Consider the following 16,876-nt stretch of genomic DNA (forward strand, 5'->3'; position numbering starts at 1 on the left):
TAAGAAGTAATGGAAACTTCGATGATTCATTCCACGACCCAAAAATATTCACATAAAAATGATTACAATACTATAATAGAATACAAAATAATAAAGAAAATACAAAATATAATGAAAAACAAATTCACCAGCAACTTACCTTTGAACACCTTCGTGGCTAGTGTGAGGGAGACGAAGGACGACTCACTGTCACTAACGGAATCACTGCTCTCTATTGGCGCCAGAGAATTTTTTTCTGCATGCAGGTTTAACAGGGAGCCTCTCCAATGACACTTGCTTTTGCCTCCTTTTGAGGATCTCACAGAAACGTATTTTGCGCCATCGTTGAACAGATTCACTGTTCACACTGCGACAGCCTTATTCGGGTGATGCTTTTCTACAACATTTTGCACTGTTTTCCACATTTTACGCATCGTTTGAAGTGAGGGATTCCTCCACATTTTTCTCCTCCTCCTCTTCAGACAAGATACAGACGTAGACTTCCTATAACGTCTTGTAATGCCAGCCACCCACATACCTAGTTCATACTTTTTGATGATTTCCTTAACCACCATAACCATCTCCTTCTTCCTGCCTTTCTTTTCAACCTTTTTCTTCACGGGGGCCATTGTATATGTTCACATGGATGTTGACGACAGTGCAGTATGAATACTCTCTTGTCATCTACTGTATTTAAGGTAACTGGTGATAAGGCAGCAGAGGAAAGATCTAGATCTGTAGGCAGCCTGCCCTAGGAGAAGCAAAGCATTCCTGAACTTACTCTTGTATGGAAAAGCAAAGGACTGTCCATGGGTGCTTTGAGGTGACAAAAAATACCCTAGTGCCAGTTCTGGGCACCTTCCAGTGTTCTGAAAAATCACTGATTTCTGCCAAACACTGTGGCCTGAGATCAAGCACCTGAGCGTGGAAGAGGATTACCCACAATCCCATAGAGAGAGAGAGAGAGAGAACCATTGGCTCAGTTGTGGTCATGTGATGTTTTGCATCACGTACTATTCAAATTGCAAGACATCCTCGTGTATCAAGTTAAAATTTATTAGAAATGTTTGCTCATCTTGCAGAATACTGACAAAACAAGTTACTTGCATCCAAGGTTGTACTGTAGTTTAAACCACTTTGTAAAAAGCTTAACGTCATCTGCTAAAAACACAGGCCACGTTACCCACCATTCTACTCCTAAGACATTCCCGATAGAAGTGCATACATGGATGCTCCCAAAGGCACGTTCTAGAAGCTCATAGTAGCGTTTTTAATCATAACCCCAACTGAAAGGACTCCAATGTGCAGAAACAACAGATTGATAGTGTCTCGTGCTCCTACAGTGGAACACTGTGGCCGTGAATAAGCTACAAGACACAGTGACATGGCGAGTTTCACAGGTGTCACATTGAGTGAAAGAAGCGAGACACAAAGGAATCCATCCCAAAACAGGCAAAACCAGCCTACAAGATCAGGACATCATGAGAGCAGGTATCAGGGAGGAGGGAGGGCAAAAAGACTGGGAGCTTGACAACATTGTGCTCTGGGCGGCAGTTTCATGGTCCGGATGTTTTGTGTGCTCTTTCTGTAAGTGCACTCTGCATTAATGAAAACAATTTGAAACTAGTTTGTTAAACTGGGGTGGAAATACTAACAGAGGAGGTTCTGTTGGTACGGAAAGGAAAGAGGGCCAGCATGGATTTCAGGGTTAGAATTAGGTAAACAAGCAAGTACTTATTAAGCATCTGCCGGGTGCCAGAACCGTCCTAAATACTTTCACGTGGATTATGCCCCTGAGCCCACTCCAACGAACAAAGGAGACGATGGAGGCAATGACCGTAATCAACAGCTTCAGATACTGTTGCGAGATTTTCAGGATTAACTCTCATTCTTAGTCCATGAGGTGGAAACCAGCAGGCCCTTCGCAGAAGAGTCTGGAAGGCCCCTCTTCTGGGCCAGGCATTCCCCACGGCCTTACACCAGATTTCCGACTTCCTTTTCAAATGCATTCATACCCACAGACCCAGAGGTGCATGGACTGGGCTTTCAAATTTTATTTTACTTTGTACTTAAAAAACTATTTTCTTGTGTGAAAACCAAGTTTGTTGTATGGCTGGAAAGCATAGCAAAGGCATCCTTTTGCTCATTCATTTTTCTGACAGTTTCTGTGAAAAGTAATGACTCATTTCTTAATACACTTCCAGATGATACAACTTTTTATACAGAATGTTTAACAGTGTCTTGGAACATAGAGTAGAAAAATGAAACTGGGGGCGCCTGGGTGGCCCCGTGGTTAAGTGTCCAACCTCGCTCAGGTCACGATCTTGCGGTTCGTGAGTTCGAGCCCTGCGTCGGGCTCTGTGCTGACAGCTCAGAGCCTGGATCCTGCTTCGGATTCTGTGTCTCCCTCTCTCTGCCCTCCCCCACTTGCACTCTGTCTCTCTCTCTCAAAATAAATAAACTTAAAAAAAAAAAAAAAAAGAAAAATGAAACTGGATCCAAAAAGAAAAAAAAGAAAAAAACCCCAGCAGGGGGAAGACACCACCAAAACATAGTCTCCAAGAGCTTCTCAAATGCTGCAGGGTCATCACACTGCAAATGTGATTTGACATCTAAAGCCGTCCATTAAGGTACCCACCAGGACCCGATGCATCTGGGAATGCGTCTCCTTCTGCAACACAGTTCCGCAGAATGGCTGCCCCGGGGAGCATGAGGACAGCTATCGCCATAGAGTGTCTGCTGACACCTCCCCCAGGAATACGGATACGAAACTCAGAAGCCTTTCAGTAGGAGCTGTTCTCCATCATCTCCCAGTTGAAGCTGTCCTTGTCGAGCTCTAAACCTCCGCGCCTTCCGGGATCTCACCACCTGTGATGCATTATGAATCCTTGCGGCTTCCTTATAAACAGCCTAAGTAGAGTGTGCTATGCTTTGGCACATATAACACGACATCACTTGGTTACACGTAAACTCTTTAAAATATGCCCAAGTGTTTATAACCTTGATTTGTCACGTTTTCAGTTCCTAATACGCTAATCACCTCAGGAGGTGTAAGTGGCTCAGGCCCTGTCAGCCTCTAAGGGGCCCCAGGTTCTATTATTACCTCTTCATAGATGAGAAATGATCCCGAGGGCCGTGTTTTCCTTCTTGCTTTCCCTGAACTGCTCCCATGATGCCATGCTGTCAGTGGTCAAGTCAAAGCATCCTACAGGCTGTGAGAGCGGCTCAGGGCTTACGACCTTCAGGAGAGGTGGCAAGAGATGGGATTCCTGGGGCGATGCCTGCTTAACTTGAGTTCACCCTGCAAACAAGGTGGGGACCATTTGGCAGGTGGGGTTAGGGCCTCACTTTCTCCCCAGGTCTCCATGGGCCTGGGAGAAGGGCATGAGCAGGCTGGCGTAAGGTTTACTCAGCGTGCTCTTTGCCTCTCCTCGCAGTGCCTTGCTTTGGGCTTCATTTATCCACAGCCCCCCTCTCTGCTGGCTGTCCCCAGAAAAGGCAAAGGCCCAGCTGGCTGTCCCGCTGACCCAGGAGGACAGGCCCTGGGATGCACCGCTCTTGCTCACGGACACTGGCCTCTTGTGGAGGCTGCTAGTTACCCCAGCGCACAAGGCTATCCTTCTCACATCCCCTCCTCCCCAGAGAGCGGCTCCCAGACTGGCCTCCCAGGGCTGAGGTTGAGGCCATGGAGGGCAGGGAGAAAAGACCCCAACCCCAAGCACCCAAAGAAAACTTTGGGGTTCCAAGCCTTTCTGCAGGTAGTCAACTCTAAGGTAGAGAAGCAAAGGACTCAGGCCTCCAAGACCTATCTTTAAAGTACAAGGAGCGGCTTGGCCACTGGGTCACAGCCCCCCTGATGGGCCAGCGGGTGGGCGGGAGGCAGGAAGGAACTGCCTGGCCCCAAGCCCAGCGGCTCCTGGCGACACTGATGGGGGGCCACTGCAGGGAAGGAGGAAGGCAGCACCCAGCCAAATGAGCCCTTCTCCGGCGCCTGCCGAGGGACACCAGCCAGGGTGGACTTCTAAAGAGGAAGAAGTCCTCCCTCTGTTCTGCGTGAGCAGAGAGGACGGGAGGACGGTGAAGGGGGTGCGGGGAGAGGGGAGGAAGCGCCAGGGCCCTGGGGACAGAAGCTCCAAGTGACTGCAGCTCCTCTCCCCCTGTTTGAGATGAAGGGTGACCTTCAGAAGTGGGGAAGGAGGGACCCAGACAGCAGGGCCAGAAGGATATAAGTCCCAGTATTGTCAGTGACCAGCTCTGTGACCTTAACTAACAGATTCTCAGTGTCCTTACTTGAGAAAGCGATGAAATAGCCTTGTGTATGGCTGCAGGAAGAACCAGAGTTGCCTGCAGTTTGATTGGCTCAGCATAGCTCATAGTAGGGCCTCAATAAACAGTCTTTGCCATAACAAGTTGCCTTCCCCCGTGTTTGGGCCACAGGGTTGAGGCGTGACGGCTGTAGCCGGCCTCTCCTGGAGTAACAGGCTCCAGGATTCAAAAATTCCTTAGGAAGGAAAGTGTAGGAAGAGACTCCCGCCCTCCTGGCCTCAGTGTGCCCAGAGGCTCTGCCCCAGGGGGCCAAGGCCCATCAGATGTAAATCCGAATCTGCATTCTCATTTCGCTGAGGAGTCTTTTGGCCAAGCGAGTGGAAGGACCTGCTCGGCTGGAACGTTTTTTTTTTCCCTCCCAGGCGACGTCTGATGGGTGTGTCAGGCAGGAGGTGATATTTGACGGGCACCGCGGAGCCGGCGAGCTGCTGCGGAGCCAGGGGCACCAGGCACTGGGCGAGAGATGGCCTCCCCGGACCCGCCGCCCGCCACCAGCTACGCCCCGCCCGACGTGCCCCTGGGGGTCTCGCTGTTCCTCACCATCCCCTACGCCTTCTTCTTGCCGGAGCTGGTGAGTGCCTCCGCTCGGGCCACCCGCAGAAGGGAAGGGCCCCGGAGAGGCTGGCCGGTGCTAGAGCGCGCTCTCTGGAGAAAGGGGACCTGGGCCAGAGCTGATGTGGTCGCGGATCTCCCTCACACTCAGACTGAGCTCAGACTCAGCCCTGAAGGTCCCTACTCCCTCTCTCTGCTCCCCTGGCTTCTTCTTCAGTGTGGGTGGGTTCCTCCTTCTAAAACAAACCCACCACGGGTGACAAGCAGGCCACTTGGTGATTGGAGGGGCTGGGATGGGGGTAGGGGTAGGGCAGGGGAAGGATGCTCCTAAAATATCCTGAGTCCTCAGGAGGATGTTGGAAATGGACTTTTATATGGTTTCTTTTCTCCAACTACTTGCTTGTTTCTGCTTTTCTAAAGTTCAAAATGGTGGGGAGGGACTCTGTCTTCCCTTCCGAGAGGCGGTCTTGCAGTATTTTCTTAATTGTCATGTCAGTCGACTTTGAACTTTGTCTTGTAGACTCTGCACAGGAGGTAGCTTTTCACAACATCTGCCATAAAACAGTTGTGCGAGCCGCCCTGTTGCGCACTAGAACCTGCCCCCGCCCCGTAACTTATTCTCTGAGGTGCCCTATAGCTGAATGGTGGCCCTAAACCTGCAGGGGGGCTGGGGGAGGGGCTGGCACCTTCCAGACCCCAGGACTCTGCCTATAGTGTCCATCGAACTCCGGTCCTCTCTGAGCCAGCTGCCACCATCCCCTTTCTGCTTCTGGGGACGCTAAAGTCTAGTGAACAATTCAGGGCAAAGCAGTTTGTTTCGTTTTTCAAACACCTTGTGAAATATCTAGCTTGTGGGCGGTATTTTCTTACCAGCTCTGAATTTGGCAGTGCTGACCCCAGGCCAGGGAGGGGAAGGTAGAAAGTGCTTCTAGTTTTCAGTCGGACCTGACCAGCCCTCTTTGTCATCTGCCTGAAAGCTGGGCCTGATCAAGTGGCCCCATGGCAAACTTGTTAAAGCGTGCCCACTGGTGGCACCAAGAAAGAAAAGCCAGGCAGGGCAGGCCCAGAATTTGGGTGACTCCGGCTTAGGCCCCACCCAAGAGGCAGGTTTCTGCCAGGCCTGCCCATACACCCCCACCCCCGGGGGGGGGGGGGGGAAACACAAGCATGAGCATCCTGCCAGACTGATGACATCTTAGTGCTTTTGCAAGTTCTCTGTGCCTGGACCCAGTCCCATCCCTCAGCTCACAACAACCACATGAATTGGCAGGATCGTGGTTCAGCCCAGCACCCTGTACTGAGCGCATGGCTTATGTCAGTCTTGCAAGGCCTTGCCTTCCCAGGTTCCTGTCTGCTGGAGAGAGACTCTGAGCACGGCTCCACAGTCAGACTATGCCTGAGGCTGGGACTGTCCTGGGCTGTGGCACCAGCATGAGGGACCATCTGACCTTGTCGAGCTGGGGAAGGGTCCAGGTCCGCCACCGAGAAGGTGGTTTTGGTGTTTGGATCTCAAAAGACAGGCTGGATTTCCTGGAAATCCAGGAAAAAAGGCCTGGAGTCCAGGGGAGACCAGCCAGGCAGGAGGCTGCAGGGACGGGGCTTATAGAACTAGAGAGAAACCCAGGGGAAAGTGGGAGTGAGAGGGGGTCCCTCATGGACCCAACCCCCTCGACACTGGGCTCCTGTATGGCTATGCTGGTCTCTCGGGCCTTACGTGTCTTAAGGGGCAGGATATTGTCATTGGCTCAATTTTATTCTTTATTTTTCTTTTGAAGTAATTTTAGATTTACAGCAAAGCTGTTTGAACAGTACAGAGAGCTCCCATATACTCTTTTTTTTAATGTTTTATTTATTATTTTTGATACAGAGAGAGACAGAGCATGAGAGGGGGAGGGGCAGAGAGAGAAGGAGACACAGAACCGGAAGCAGGCTCCAGGCTCTGAGCTAGCTGTCAGCACAGAGCCTGACGTGGGGCTTGAACCCAGGAACATGAGATCTGACCTGAGCTGAAGTCGGAGGCTTAACCGACTGAGCCACCCAGGCGCCCCTCCCATATACTCTTTACTCAGCTTCCCTTAAGGTCACATCTTCCATAACTATCAAAATCAGGAAATTAGCACTGATACTTTCTTTGATCAACTGTTCTAATAAACATCATTCGAACTGGGCTGATTTCCGCACTCATGTCACTTTTCTGGTCCAGGATCCAGTCCAGGATTCGAATGCATTTGCTTATCTTATCTCCCATGTCTCCTTCCGTCTTTGTCTTGACACTTTTGAAGAATACCGATCCGCTATTTTGTGAATGTCCTTCCATTCAGCCATGTATGATGTTTCCACACGACAACTTTAGTTTTAATTCACATGTGATCCTTATTCATTGTGGAACTCTTAGAAAATGCAGAAATAAATATAATCCATATATATGCATATATTTACATATATGCGCACACATATGGATTTAATGGGGTTATTCTGTACATGCTATTCTGCACCTGCCGTTTCCTTAAATGAGCATTCCAAGCATGGACTATAGAATCAAGTGTGCTTGCCTCATATCTGAGGCCAGGGATAGGGAGGTAAATGAGAGAGGAGGGAGAAGGTCAAGTTGGTTGGTTGGTTCTGATCCCATGGAGCAGAACATATGCCGGGCTGGAGAGGAGGGCGAGAATCAGCCTAGCAGAAGCTCCTCTGTCCCTGGTCACCTGGGCATGCTGCGTGCTGCCCCACACTGGGGGTGACCACAGAGCACCAGGCCTTGGAGTCCCAGCAGATTCTCAGTCTGGGGGCCTACGGCATCATAGACAGGCATGTGTTTTTCTAAGGACATGAGTACAGAGTACATTCTAAAACCAGGAGCTCGGGCCAGCAAGTGAAATCCATACCTGGGTCAGATGTAGTCCGTGATGGAGTGGCCGAGGGTGGACAGGAGCGGTGTCTGCCAGCCCACTTCCTCCAGCCACTGTTTCCTAAACACCCGCAGTGGGGTCTGGAGAGCAGGGCCTGTGCCCAGGGCCTTTCCATGGGAATGAGGGGCCAAAAATACAAGGAGAACAGAACTAAGGAGGGGTTCCACTGAGGCCCTGAGCTCTTTCCCTCAGCTATCCTGGGAACCCCCCCCCGCCCTGGACCCCCCGCCACCAGGCTGCCAGCAGCAAGCAGTAGTCTCAGGCTCCGTTGCAGTCGTGATAATGACATACTAGGGTGGCATAGATTCCAAGAGATTTTCCATCATCCCTACACGCAGAGACTGCTCTTACAGATCTTTGCCTAAGTTGCTTTATCTTGGACTCTTTAACATTAAAATACACATTTTAAAAACATTTATTTTTTTGGAATAAACTATATAAAATATTTATTTTGCATTAGTTAGAGATCCATAGGTGGTTACAGATGCAGCTCAGAGAGGTCCCCCCACCCTCGTGATTACATCCTTTGTAACAACGGTCCCATCAAACCCAGGTAAACGACGTTGGTAAAATGTGTCCACACTTCTGAGCCTTCTTCTCACACATGTAGATTCATGTCACCACCACAACCAAGATACAAAACTGCTCCAACAGCACAGAGATCTTCCTCCTGCTGTCTTTTGATTGTCCCCCCACCCCCTCCCTCTCCTCCCTCACCCCCCTGGAAAGCACTAATTCTAGTCTATAATTTTGTCATTTCAAGGAAGTTATACAAATACATGGAACCACGGAGTATGTGGCCTTTAGAGACTGGCCTCCTCCACGCAGCGTGGCCCCCTGAGGTGCACCTGGGTTGAGGAGTGAATGCCAATCCTTCCTTCCTGTGGTCGCTCCAAGTACTCTCCAGGGCAGAGATGTGCGGCGGTTCCTTTAACCATTTACCCATTGAGAAACACGTTAGTTGCTTACTTACAGTTTGTAGCTATTCTGGCATGAACGTTCACATGCAGGCTTTGGTGTGGGTGTTGTTTTCACCTTTCTGGGAGAATGCCCGACTGTTAGACTGTTGGCTCATATAATGAGCGTATGCTTAACGTTTTATTAAGAAACTGACAAACTGTGCTCCGGAGTGCCTGTACCATTTTAAATCCCCACCAGCAACGGAGGAGCCTGTTTTGTTTGGTTGACCCTTGAATTCAGATTTCCCATGTGAAAACGATATCAATTTCACAGTGTGATTTTCAAGTGCAAATCCATGCATGTTATGGTGAGGAAGGACATGGGGTATTCCGCTGGTCTTTCATTCAGACAGTGTGTGAGTCTGCTGGTGCCAAACCTGGGTGGAGCCGGTGACCAGGTGACTCACAGCTGCCCCGCCCCGCCCCCTCCATGACCCAGGCCCAGCTCTTCAGCGCACACATAGTGGGGGCAGGGGAGGGGGGAGGAGGGAGTAGCTAATTACCTGATTACCTGCCTGGTGTGAGTTGCCTCATCAGCTTCTTTTACAAGATGACAGGGGGATGCCAAGAGCTGACCCAGACCACCGTGACCCAGGCAGTATTCTCTGAAACAGAGTCCAAGGAAGTCTTTTGACTTTAACTCTTTTCACTAGTTAACTTAATTGATTCAATGTTTAACTAATTTAAAAAGAAAAAACTAAGAAGATCTCTAGAGTCAGCCAGTTAAAACATGACACAGTTTGGACACACTGGTGTTTGATGTTTTCAGCTCCTTAATTCGCCTGCACTGTGGCCAGAGGCAAATACTGTGATGCTCCTAGAAGCTCATTCCAGAATCTTCCAGCTGAGGACGCTCACCTTTGTGTCTTGCTTAAATTAAATCTGCAGCTTTATGGTAATTTCAACCTGCCTCTTCTTCTACTCTGCTTACATGTAGACGCCTGTCTGAAAACCTCCTGACCGCCAAGCGGTTTCTGGTCACCTGTGCTGACCGAAGTTACTGCGGAGGAGTCAGGGCTCACGAAAGGCCTGGCTCAGGGCAGGTGCCATCCCCGTCAGTCATGACATCCCCTTACAGCTGAGTTTTCAAAGGGAGACGTCCTTTCCCTTGTTCTTCTGTGCTTCCCTTTCAATTCTGCGTGCTGCGGGGAGTATTTACCCAAAAGTAAGCTCAGTTTACCGATCTGATTTCATCTTTATTGCTGCCGTCCCCCCCTTCCCTCCCTGCCCCACCACTATGTAACCTCCCCCCGGCCCCTCCTGCAGGATGAGGGAACTAAGGACCTCTATGCCCAGGGTGCCACCGATTCCCACCATAATACCCCAGGATGCCCCCTGCAAGGGAGGACACGGGACAGGGAAGGAGGATTACAGAGTGGGGCTGGGGAACAGCTGGGCCCTGGGAGGGAAGGGCAGGAGGGGCCGTGTGGGAAGTGGTCCATGTCAACCTCCCTGCATTGCCTAGGCCTACTTCAGCCTCCCTGCACCAGACCCACCCTTACTCTGGAGGCCCCCCAGTGTGCTCAGGTTCCATAAAATAGAGTCATTCAGAACAAGGCCAAGAGCCTGGCTGTGCTATTTAATTGCTGTGAGACCCTGGGCAGATCACTTAACCACTCTGAGCCTCAACAAGGGAGAAAGTAATCGTAAAGATCTCGTAAGACAGCTCTGGGGGTTCAATAAGGACATTCACCGAAGAGGGCAGCAGATTGCAACCACTCCAGAATTGTGAGCCCCTGTGTTTTATTGTCATTTGTCATCTGGACCTTTTAGTAGATACTAAGTTCTTAGAGAAACTTCCAGCTGTGAACCAACAGCTATTTACTGAGATGCTACCACTGCTAAGAAGCTATTAACAAGGGCATAAGGTAAGTCAGGAACCCTGTCTTAAAGGAGCCCTGCATGAACATGGGAGCACACCCCAAGGTAGAGGAAAGAGAGACAAGCCAGGGTGCAAAACCCCCATTGCCAAAGGCTCCAGGAACTAGGTAGCTGTCAGGATGCGCTGACTCAAGGCAGGGGCTTGGCATTCTTGAAAGGTTTGGATTGAGGGATTAGATGTTCACTTGTTCAGACAACTGCGGACTTCCTGTGGCCAGGAGGTTAACAAATAAATACATACCATCAGGCTGTAAGGGAAGAGGGGACTGCCACACTTCCAGGCCATGTAGTCACTACACAAGTACTTACTGAGCACCTACTGTGTGCCAAGCATGGGATGTAAAGATGGCAAAGGCAGACATAACCCCTGCCTTCTGGAGTTTGATCCCTATTGAGGCAGAGGGAGACTAGCCCAGGAGCCCTGTAAATGGAGCTCGGCTGTCAAGGTGCAGGAAAAAGCAGAAGCCATGGTAGGTACTGCACACAGAGGGGATTCAATACAGGGAATTGATGCAGTTGATGAAAAGCTGAACGAGCAGAATGGAGATGCTGAGGCAGCCAGAAGTAAGCACGCAAAGTGGCTGGAGACCAGAGAGGGTGGCCAGTGCTTGGACATCCAGAGAAAAACCTGCCCTGCTGGTTCTCAGGCCTTTGAGGAGGGCCATGGGAATCCTGGGGTTGGAGCCAACTGGCAGCTGCTGCTGCCAGAGTGACAGTGACAGGACCCAGACCAGCCAGCAGGAAGCCCCCACCACCCTCCTCCCATCCCAGGCCCCCTCCAGGCCTCCGCCATAACCTAGCAAAACTCCAGCTTCTGAGGGGGGCTGGGAATTCTGGCCTGCAGATTCCAGCCCACATCAGAGCAGACCACAGAAGGGCGGGCTTGAGCCGAGAGACCCTTGGAACTAACTGGCATGGTCCACATCTGCACACTCCCTTCTGCCCAGGTCTGGACTTGCCCTGACCGTCTGGCCATCTCTGAACTGGTGGCCTCTCTCAGTTCAGACAAGACAGGCACCAAGCTGCTGCCGGAAGGTCAACCCACCATGACGGTTTCACTTAATTAACAGGTGTTCTGAAGGAAATAACCGGGCCCTCCTGCAGAGGGTAGCAGGGCGCATTCTGACCTGCGGGAACACAGGGAGCCCCAGAGAAGAAGTCTCACCAATGAGAAGCGCCCCTCCTGCTGCCAGCGGCCTCCTGGGAGCTCTTTGCCCAGAGAACTTTCCCCTGGGGCACCGCAGGGGAGGTTCCTGGAGTGTTGTCCAGATTGGCAAGTGGCAGGAAGCAGGCCTGAGTAGGGAGGGATGGGGGGCCCACACCAGGGTTCCTTGGCCTTTACCCGGCTCATCCCTGCCAGCCCCACCTTTACCTCCTCCAATACCTGCCAGACAGCCCTGCCCCTCTGATGTCACCACGTGGTCAGACCTTCCCCTTCTGCTTGGGGCCCACACAGAGCTTTCAACAAAGCCAGCCCATAACCCAGGTTCCCCACCCTCCCACCTCAAACTATACTTAGAAGGTCCCAGGTGGGTCTGAGAGGAGGACCAGATATCATAGGTTTGGGACTCCAGAGTCTTCTGACCTGTATCAAAAAAGCCCGACTCAGCTCCCCCTACCTTGGAGGGGATCTCCGAGCTTTGCCTTCTGCTTTCCAAGCTGCTCACAGCGCATTCCATCCATGCCCCCCATGCCCATCTGGACGTTCTCTCTCCCCAGGTGATGCTGGATGGACACGGGAGGCGGTGGTGTGTCTATTTGACCATCATCCTCTCTGACAGCACCTTTTTGTATAGTTCTTCCTATGGGCCGGGGAGGGCAAGTGGGTAGAGAAGGCAGCAGAGGTAGGAGAGCGTCCCAGGGAGTCCCCTCTGCTCTCTGAGGCAAGATGCTCCTGATCCAGACAGTTTCTAGGGCCTGGGAGGTAATGGAACAGGAAATGGGTGGGGATGGAACAAATGGGTGGTTGTCCCCATTCTGTCCCTTCTCTGGCAGAGATGCCAGTCTATGGTTGGGCCACAGTGGCAGGCCCAGAAGGTGTCAGCTGGTGCCACCAGCATGGGAATCAGGCCCAGGGAGGTGACACTGAGCAGCTAGGGAGTGGAGGGTCCAGCGACCCGCCTCCTGTCTCCTCCTCAAGTCAGCAGCATGTACAGAACACTGCTTTGTGCCAGGCTCCATGCCCTACACTGGGCACACAAAAACCACAGGGCAGAGTCCTGTATTCAGGAGCCTTGGGCTTGGGGAGGAGGCAGGAGAGAGAAAATAATGCCGAAGGAAGTTACTCCTTATGATGCACTGGGGGCTTGGCAGTCAAGAGTGGCTTCCTGGAGGAGGTGACCCTAGTCTGGGCTCTGCTCTCAAAGGTCTGGTCATAGACAGGTAGGGAGAGGGAGCTGAGCAGGAGTCAACCAGGACTAGAGTGCATAGTGATATCACTAGGGGTCCTCGGTGTCTGACAAAGAACAGGATTATGGTCATTGGACACAAAACATCTGCGGGTTCCTGAGGGAAGGAGGAGGTGGGGGACCTCCCCTGAGCCCAACTCCTGGGCTCATCTGGTGACTTTCTGGTAACACGTGAAGGGACGTGAGGCTGACGACCATAGAGGGAGCCAAAGAGAAAGAGACCGAGGTTGGAGGAAGCCTTTCCACCAGACCGCCTGGGGGAGCGGGATACATTTATCTGCTTCTACCTCTTTTCTGTACTTTCTAACTTTTCTAAGGTTAAAACAAGTTTTTTAAAAAAAAGAGAGTAAAAACCATTTTGTCCTAAAAGTGTTTTTTTTTTTTAACAAGAGACAAGAAGGAAAACTCTTTAGACTTTGGATGTTTTTATTATCCTACTTTATGTAAATCAATCAGTCAGACTGCTCCGTCAATAAAAAGCTCGGTCAGTGGGGGGGTGCTGTGGTCTGAATGGGTGGGTGCGGCCCGGGGGAGGAAGCGAGGAGGGAGGGGAGGAAGGCGGAGGGGGCCCCCGCTGAGTCACCAGCCCTTCCTTCGCTGCGGCATCCTGCCCCTCCCGGGCACACACCCCAAGGTAGGCGCAGACTTTCCCTGGCCAGCGGCCAGCCCCTCCTTTGCCTTGTGGGTACCAAGGCCTCCCTGTGTGACTTGTTTGGCCAGGAGCAGTGGTGGCTGCAGCTCTGGGCAGCACTATTGTTCCTGGAGTGGACCGGATAAGACAAGGGCCCTCACGGGAGGCCAAGGGGCCTGGACCACCATTTCCTGCTACCCTTAAAGCCACAGAGAAAACTCTCACTCTGTAAGTCAGAAGGCAGTGACTCGGTGTTTGGAAGTGTCCTAGGGTAAATTATGGAGCGTGGAACTTCCATATAATGCTAGCTGAGTGCAGGCCCTGGATCGCAGGCCAGGCCTGGCACGCTCCCATGAGTAGCTTTGGGAGAGTCACTTGGCCTCTCCGAACTGGTTTCCTCCCCTGTATGAAGGAGGTAATGATTCTCCTTCAGAAGTTTCACGGGCTGGCAGGCCCCACACAAGGCACGGGAGCCACTCCCTGGGCGGTAGACAGAGCCCCCTGGGGCACTGGGGTCTCCAAGCTGGGTGAGGACTGCCCAGGAGCGCCTGGCGGCCTAGAGGGAGCCAGCACCACCCAGCGGTGTGCGCCCTGGCTCTTCCACATGGAGTTCTAGTCACTGCAGATATGCGACACTCCAGGACCCCGCACACCTGTCCCCCCCAGGGGTCCTGTCAACTTCGTCTGCTCCCTTCCTCTCCCAGGCTCACACTGCCCACATGGGCCCCAGTGTGGCCCCCAGGTCCCCAATGGGCTCCTGCTATGGCAGCCATGCTGTGGGGCTCACATCAGGAGTGTCTTTGCCCCGGAGGGTGCTGTGGGGGAAAGGACTCAGAAGGGGTGCACACCAGCACGGCAGAGGCCTTTGGCTAGAGGAAGGAAGGCATTCTAGAGCCAAGGTTTCCACACACTGAGTGTGGCCCACGGAAGAGAGATACTTTTATGACAACCTGGTACATGTGTGCGCACATGTGTATGTGTGTGTGTGCACGCGCGTGCGCAGTGAAACAACAGATTCGGGGCACTGTTTCACTTTCCCATGGGTAATGCACTCCTGTTTGCTAGTCCAGCCTACTCAATCTTTGAATGTTGTTGGTGATGAACTAATTGGCTGGCAGGGGGGGAGGGGGCTGACAGAGGCTCAGCGAGGCTGGCCCAGACCGAGGAAAGTGAGGCAGGCTGCGCTTGCTGGGCCACGGCCCGAGTTTGGTCTGGGGGTCCTCGGGGAGCCAGTGGCATGTTCTAAGAGAAGGGTGAGGTCCCAGGCACCCCAGGTGGTCCTCAGCAGTGCTGACCCCAGCTCAGACTGGCTTGAACCAAAGGTAATGGACCGTGTCACGTTCTGGGAAGTCCAGACCTCGGCCAGCTCTACCTCTGGGCTGGTTCTTTGGCAGCATAACTGTGTCACCAGGGCCCAGGCTGTGTCTCTCCACCTCTGTCCTCTTCCATTTCCTAGCTCCAAGCCTAATACCACCCACAGCAACGGCCAGAGCAAGAACGGAGATGGTCTCGTCTTGGTCTCCTTAGGCAGGCAGAACCTTTTCCCAGGAGTCCCCTGAAGTCTTCCCCCTGGAAAGGTTGGACTCGGTCACACCAATGTCCCAACCTGGGCATGCAATGAGCCCAGGGAATGTTGGAAAATCACCAGCTACATCCCCTCCCTCCCCACACCTCCTACCAGTAAGCCCCGTTGGGGAATTGAAGGAAACAGTTTAAACAAAGCAAACCGTCTCTGCAACCCTACTTCCTGAGGCATTATCTGTAGCGGCTAAAGCTGGAGACACCCACCATGCAGGCACAGGGGCCTAATTGAGGAAATGACGTTCATCAGCTTGATGGGGTGTAATTGTGGTGTTGAAAAGTAAGGACAGTCCTCATTACCAGATTCTCTATTTGCAAATTTACCTATTTGCTACAACTTATTCACAGTCCCCAGATCAATACTCACAGCACCCTCATGGTTATTGGCGGGCCTGTACCGAGCAGCAAAAAGTTTGGGGTGTCTGATGTGCATTTCCCCTGAAAGCTGAACAAGACTGTGTACCTTCTTGTCCCAGCTCTTGTCCTGTCAACAAGCATCCTTTCCAAAGTCTGTTTGGGGCCACGTCTTTCATATTTTTGGGCTCTGCATTGGTGATTTTGATGTAGAAAATAGCCTTTCAGTTCCTGCTAAAGTGTGTCTAGGGTTTCAGCACGAGAAGCCTGTGACTTGCCTTTCATTAGACGGTGCATGTTAGACAAGCTTATAGTGCCGTCGGCCACGAGTTCAGTGTTGATGAATCAACAGCATGTATTAAACAACGTGTCTTTACACAGGCACACACCTTGCATAAAGGTACGTGTTGACCAGTTGATGAAAATATTGTGACCAGAGGTTTTGCAGGAGCCTGACTCCTATTTCTCCTGGGAGCCAATGGCTTCGTGTTCACAGAGCCAGTGCTAAGGCCAGCTGACTAGAACTACCTTGAGTTAACAAGAATCAATTTTATTATCAAGCCACATAGCAAAAGCCAAAAATATATAAAGAATACAAAATGTATGTCCATCATGGTTTACAACTTTATAGAAAATACGTATGTGTGAACCCTAGGGCTGGAAGGGAACCTAATATACCAAAACATTCCTTGACTGTCAACATCATTTTTACAATCGATTTAAAGTCTTCGGATTGAAAAATAATAACAGCTCTCCTTCCTGCCACATGGTTTTGGTTTGAGTCATTACAATTCGCCTGGAGTGAAGGCATTTTGATTTGACAACATCAGCCCCACCACCACCACCACCACCCAGGGACGGACATGTGCTCCAGCACAAACACAGTGGATATGTCCGAAGGAGCATTTTGCACCAGAAGAATGGGGTCCAAAGTGCAACCCCAAGATGAGTTTCATCTTATTTTTCCCTTTTAAAGAACGTGCATCCAATAGTTGCACATAGTGGCTCTATTCTCAACAGCCAGAAAGAGGAAGCGGCCCAAGACTCTGTCAGTGGAGGAATGGATGAGCAAAATATATACGTGGTATGTTCGTGTAATGGAATATTATTTGGTCTTTAAAAAGGAAGGAACTGGGGCGCCTAGTGGCTCAGTCGGCTAAACGTCCAACTTCGGCTCAGGTCATGATCTCACAGTTTGTGGGTTCAAGCCCCACGTCAGGCTCTGTGCTGACAGCTAGCTCAGAGTCTGGAACCTGTTTCGGGTTCTGTGTCTTCTTCTCACTCTGACCCTCCCGT

At 51.5% G+C, this 16,876-nt stretch overlaps 1 protein-coding gene across 1 annotated transcript in view; it reads left to right on the forward strand.

The window, feature by feature from the left end:
• Nucleotides 1–4,732: 4,732 nt before the first annotated feature.
• Nucleotides 4,733–16,876, forward strand: part of MALL (mal, T cell differentiation protein like) — a 25,604-nt gene continuing 13,460 nt past the window's right edge. The window contains exon 1 of the mRNA XM_029936307.1: nt 4,733–4,876. Coding sequence (XP_029792167.1) covers nt 4,769–4,876 — 108 coding nt within the window. The 5' untranslated portion in view covers nt 4,733–4,768. The remainder of the gene's footprint in view (nt 4,877–16,876) is intronic.

This window comes from Suricata suricatta, chromosome 4 (assembly GCF_006229205.1).
Source record: "Suricata suricatta isolate VVHF042 chromosome 4, meerkat_22Aug2017_6uvM2_HiC, whole genome shotgun sequence".
Lineage (NCBI taxonomy): Eukaryota > Metazoa > Chordata > Mammalia > Carnivora > Herpestidae > Suricata > Suricata suricatta.